The sequence below is a fragment of the Pinus tabuliformis genome, chromosome 8, assembly GCF_031772625.1.
Source record: "Pinus tabuliformis cultivar Carrire ecotype Pingquan chromosome 8, CPIR1, whole genome shotgun sequence".
Classification (NCBI taxonomy): domain Eukaryota; kingdom Viridiplantae; phylum Streptophyta; class Pinopsida; order Pinales; family Pinaceae; genus Pinus; species Pinus tabuliformis.
In genome coordinates this window covers 1,673,199,807-1,673,201,817 of record NC_142294.1, presented here as the reverse complement: position 1 = coordinate 1,673,201,817, position 2,011 = coordinate 1,673,199,807, and the positions used below count along the sequence as shown (strand labels likewise).

Sequence of the window (2,011 nt, the reverse complement as noted above, 5' to 3'; positions counted from 1 at the left end):
AAGGAAGTAAAAAAATGAATAAAAAAACTTGGCTATCTTTAAACAAAAGTTAAACCAATTAAAACAGTAAATATTATAAACAATTTAGAAAATTCAATAAACAATAAAATAAAAACTAGTTATTTATTATACACTTCAAATTAAAAACTATATATATATATGAATTAAAGAAACAAAATACTTAAATTTAAGAAAGTTAAATTGTGATATCCTTTTGATAAATTTCTTATTTACATATTTTTAGATCATTTTATATTATATTTTAATAATAAAAAAATTAATTTAAAAACCTTCCCGATTTTACTCAACTGAAATTGAAAATTTCTTACTGTTATACCGGCATTAGAAGTCCGAATACCATAAATATATAAAATTTAAATAATGTAAGAGAAGTCAAACTACCACAAATATATAAAATTAAAATATTTTTATAATAACTTTTGATTGAACATACAAACACTTCAACCGATATAAGTCAGGTGGCATAACTCACTCCATTCAAATCTCTACGACTGTTGCATGTTTGATCAAGGTAGAACCTTCCTTATAAACACCGTTCACTTCAGTCCACTGCGCCACTGACGGGTTGAACAAATACGAGACCCGTGTGTGAGTGGCAGTTCCGCTTACAAAAATATAGTGGCGCCATTGTGTAGCACATGGAAAATCGACAAAATGTTGCGGAAGAAAAGCTACAGGTGTCCAAACACTTTTCGCAGCATCATACTTTATTACTTCCTCTTTCGTGAATCTATATAACTCTCCACTAAAAGAAACAACACCACAACTTCTCCAGACATCTGTACTCAGTCTCTCACTATCTTCACACCTTCTCCACCTTCACGTAGTCGGATCAAAAACCTCGGCATCTCTGTTGAACTGGCCTCCGCCTAACACCATGAATTTACCTTGCATGAAAACACCATGGCATCCCTGGCCATGCTGTTGGTTCATAGGAGGCAGAATATCCCAATTGTCTTCGGCCACGTTATAAACTTCTGTGGACGCCAAGGGAGTGCCATGATCATCGATACTGCCGACCACGTAGACAAGTCCATTGGCAGAGGAGACAGAGCACCCAAAGGAATATCTAGCTATAGGCATGTCAGCTCCTCGGGTCCATGTGGAAGATACAAAGTCATAAATGTATACCCTCTTCCTATAGTGGTAGAATCCGCCAATGAGAAGCAGTTTCCCATTCACACCAGCGCACCGACACAGTGGTGTTATTCTAACAAAGTCTGGATCGTGGATGGGAGGTAGCATCTCAGAGGTCCCCGTCACAGGGTCGTACACCTTTACTGCACAGAGAATGTCGACCCTCTTATTCATTTGAATGAAGCAAAGGAGATGCTCGCTCGCCCCACATATCTTTATGTCAACATAGAAACTAGGGCTACTCAGCTTAACCTTCCAACTTCTGCACACAGCTTTCAGATTATTGTGTGATGAGTAAGGCACTCTCAACAAACAACATCGAAGGAGGTCGTCTGGATAACGTCCATCGCAACACTTCAAACAAAAGATAGACACCTATTTCGTGATCAAGTTTATTACTGACTGATAATGCTCTAAAACTGAAAGTGACAAGTTGAAAATGAAGTTAAATATATGAGCAGAATGGGGCATCACCAGTTATCCACTCAAGTTATCCACCCTTGTCGACTGAAGTTGTCCACCCTTGACGAAGAGAACTGAAGTGATCAAATGTTCTTTATTCATACTATGAGCATGTATTAATTTCATTCATATATTAATATAATCACTTTGAAATTTATATATTTCTTAATTTTTATTTCTAGTGTTGGTCGATGTCATACAATTTTAGTTAAAATAATAGTTTTATTATTACTAATATTAATATAATAAAATTTAAATCTAAATACTTTATTTTTATTTTTAAATCCAGTGGTTTTTATTTTTTTATTGCTCAGTGGTGTTTTTTTAAGATTACATTTTTGGATAACATTATCATTTTTTTTATATTTAAATTATTTTTTTTATAAATAAA

General features: G+C 34.2%; 1 protein-coding gene across 1 annotated transcript; it reads right to left on the bottom strand.

Moving 5' to 3' along the window:
• Positions 1-840: 840 nt before the first annotated feature.
• Positions 841-1,332, bottom strand: LOC149242625 (F-box/kelch-repeat protein At1g80440-like). Its single transcript, XM_089370912.1, has one exon. It carries the CDS (start codon positions 1,330-1,332, stop codon positions 841-843), a length of 492 nt encoding a protein of 163 aa, XP_089227038.1.
• Between the last annotated feature and the right edge of the window lie 679 nt (positions 1,333-2,011).

Bases quoted from the DNA above. Each gene is read 5' to 3' on its own strand.
- LOC149242625 (XM_089370912.1), bottom strand. From the start codon at position 1,332: ATGAATAAGAGGGTCGACATTCTCTGTGCAGTAAAGGTGTACGACCCT.